Raw genomic sequence first — 1,559 nt, 5'->3', positions numbered from 1 at the left:
TCCCCACAATCACGGTGAAGTTCCATGAACTGCCTGGTTGACATATTGAACAGATAAGAGATGTGTTTTTCTAGGTTGGAACGCGGTCGCTCGCCCACTCCGCTTACAAAAATTTGGTCGCGCCACAATGTAGCGCACGTAAAAAGCTCCAGATGGTGGGGATTCAGAAGAGTAGCTACAACACTCCAAACATCCTTCTCAACATCGTACCTCTCCACCTGTTGTTCGGTGAACACGTGCAACTCCGAAGAAGAAGATTAAATCACACAACTTCTCCATACTTGTCCCACAAAATTCCACCAATGTGACCTCATTTTCCACGTTCCCTCACTCGGATCGAAAACTTCTGCAGGTTGGCCTTCATGTAACACCATGAATTTACCATCCACGAACACACCGCGTCATCCATGGCCGTGGGGTTCGATCATAGGAGGCAAAATTGTCCACTTGTCATTCACCACGTCATATGCTTCTGCAGCTGCAAGAGGGCTACCACGCTCGTCGATCCCGCCAGCGACGTAAACAAGTCCGGTGGAAGAAGAGACAGAGCAGGCAAAGAATGATCGAGCTGTGGGGATGTCAGCTCCGTGGCGCCATCTCGAAGACTCAAATTCGTAAATATAGATACTCTTCGTAAAAATTTCATTGGACGGTTGGAATCTGCCTATGAGAAGTAGCTTCTGATTCACAGCTATGCACTGACACCATGTTGGTATTTCAGTATTGTGGGGATCATCAATTTGAGGTAGCCTTTGCCAGGTGCCGTTCACAGGGTCGTATACCGTTACTACAAGAACAGGGTTCATATCTCTGTGATTCCTAATATCTCTTTGAACCAGGCAAATAATCTGCTCGCTCATCCGACATTTCTTCCTGTCAGCATAGAACGTAGGGCTACGAACCATAGCCTCCCAGCTATTGCACACAACTTTCAGCGTATCGTGTGATGTATAAGGCATCCTTAGGAAACACTGTCGAACGACATCCATCGGAATAGCGTCCATTAGGGCACCCTATACACACCAATTTCCCGATCGATCGAGTTTACCCAAAGCTTTACCACACACAAAGAAGTAAACAATATGGAGGACGGTACCTCAAAATATAAAAGTGTGGTCAAATATATAGTGTGGATGTTGGGAAACCTAATTTCAAACCGACCAGAAAGGGAGTTAATTGATAAACTATGTTATTTATTGGTAATATGAAAATATATAATTTTTTAATTCGCAATATAATTATTTAATATAAATTTTACCGATCAACAACTTGGCATGGCAATGCTTTATGTAAGAATGTTTTATTTAAATTATATAAAGTCTATTTATATAGATAAATTAAGTCGAATGGATTTAGTTAGTTGAGTAATTTAAGGGTTTTTAATAAATCAATTAGTACTTAACACAATTTATAATAATAATAATAATAATAATAATAATATTAATATTATTATTATTATTATTATAATAATAATAATAATAATAGTATTTTCAATTCATTTTATTTTATGTATATTTATTATTATTGTTTTATATTTAGAATTTTTCATTTTAGGTGTG

General features: G+C 38.6%; 1 protein-coding gene across 1 annotated transcript; it reads right to left on the bottom strand.

Moving 5' to 3' along the window:
- Positions 1-401: 401 nt before the first annotated feature.
- LOC149242609 (F-box/kelch-repeat protein At2g44130-like) lies at positions 402-1,004 on the bottom strand. The gene has a single exon (XM_089370900.1). The coding sequence runs from the start codon at positions 1,002-1,004 to the stop codon at positions 402-404; it is 603 nt and encodes a 200-aa protein (XP_089227026.1).
- Between the last annotated feature and the right edge of the window lie 555 nt (positions 1,005-1,559).

This window comes from Pinus tabuliformis, chromosome 8 (genome assembly GCF_031772625.1).
Source record: "Pinus tabuliformis cultivar Carrire ecotype Pingquan chromosome 8, CPIR1, whole genome shotgun sequence".
Classification (NCBI taxonomy): domain Eukaryota; kingdom Viridiplantae; phylum Streptophyta; class Pinopsida; order Pinales; family Pinaceae; genus Pinus; species Pinus tabuliformis.
This window is presented reverse-complemented; position numbering and strand designations above follow the sequence as displayed.

Bases quoted from the DNA above. Each gene is read 5' to 3' on its own strand.
- LOC149242609 (XM_089370900.1), bottom strand. From the start codon at position 1,004: ATGGACGCTATTCCGATGGATGTCGTTCGACAGTGTTTCCTAAGGATG.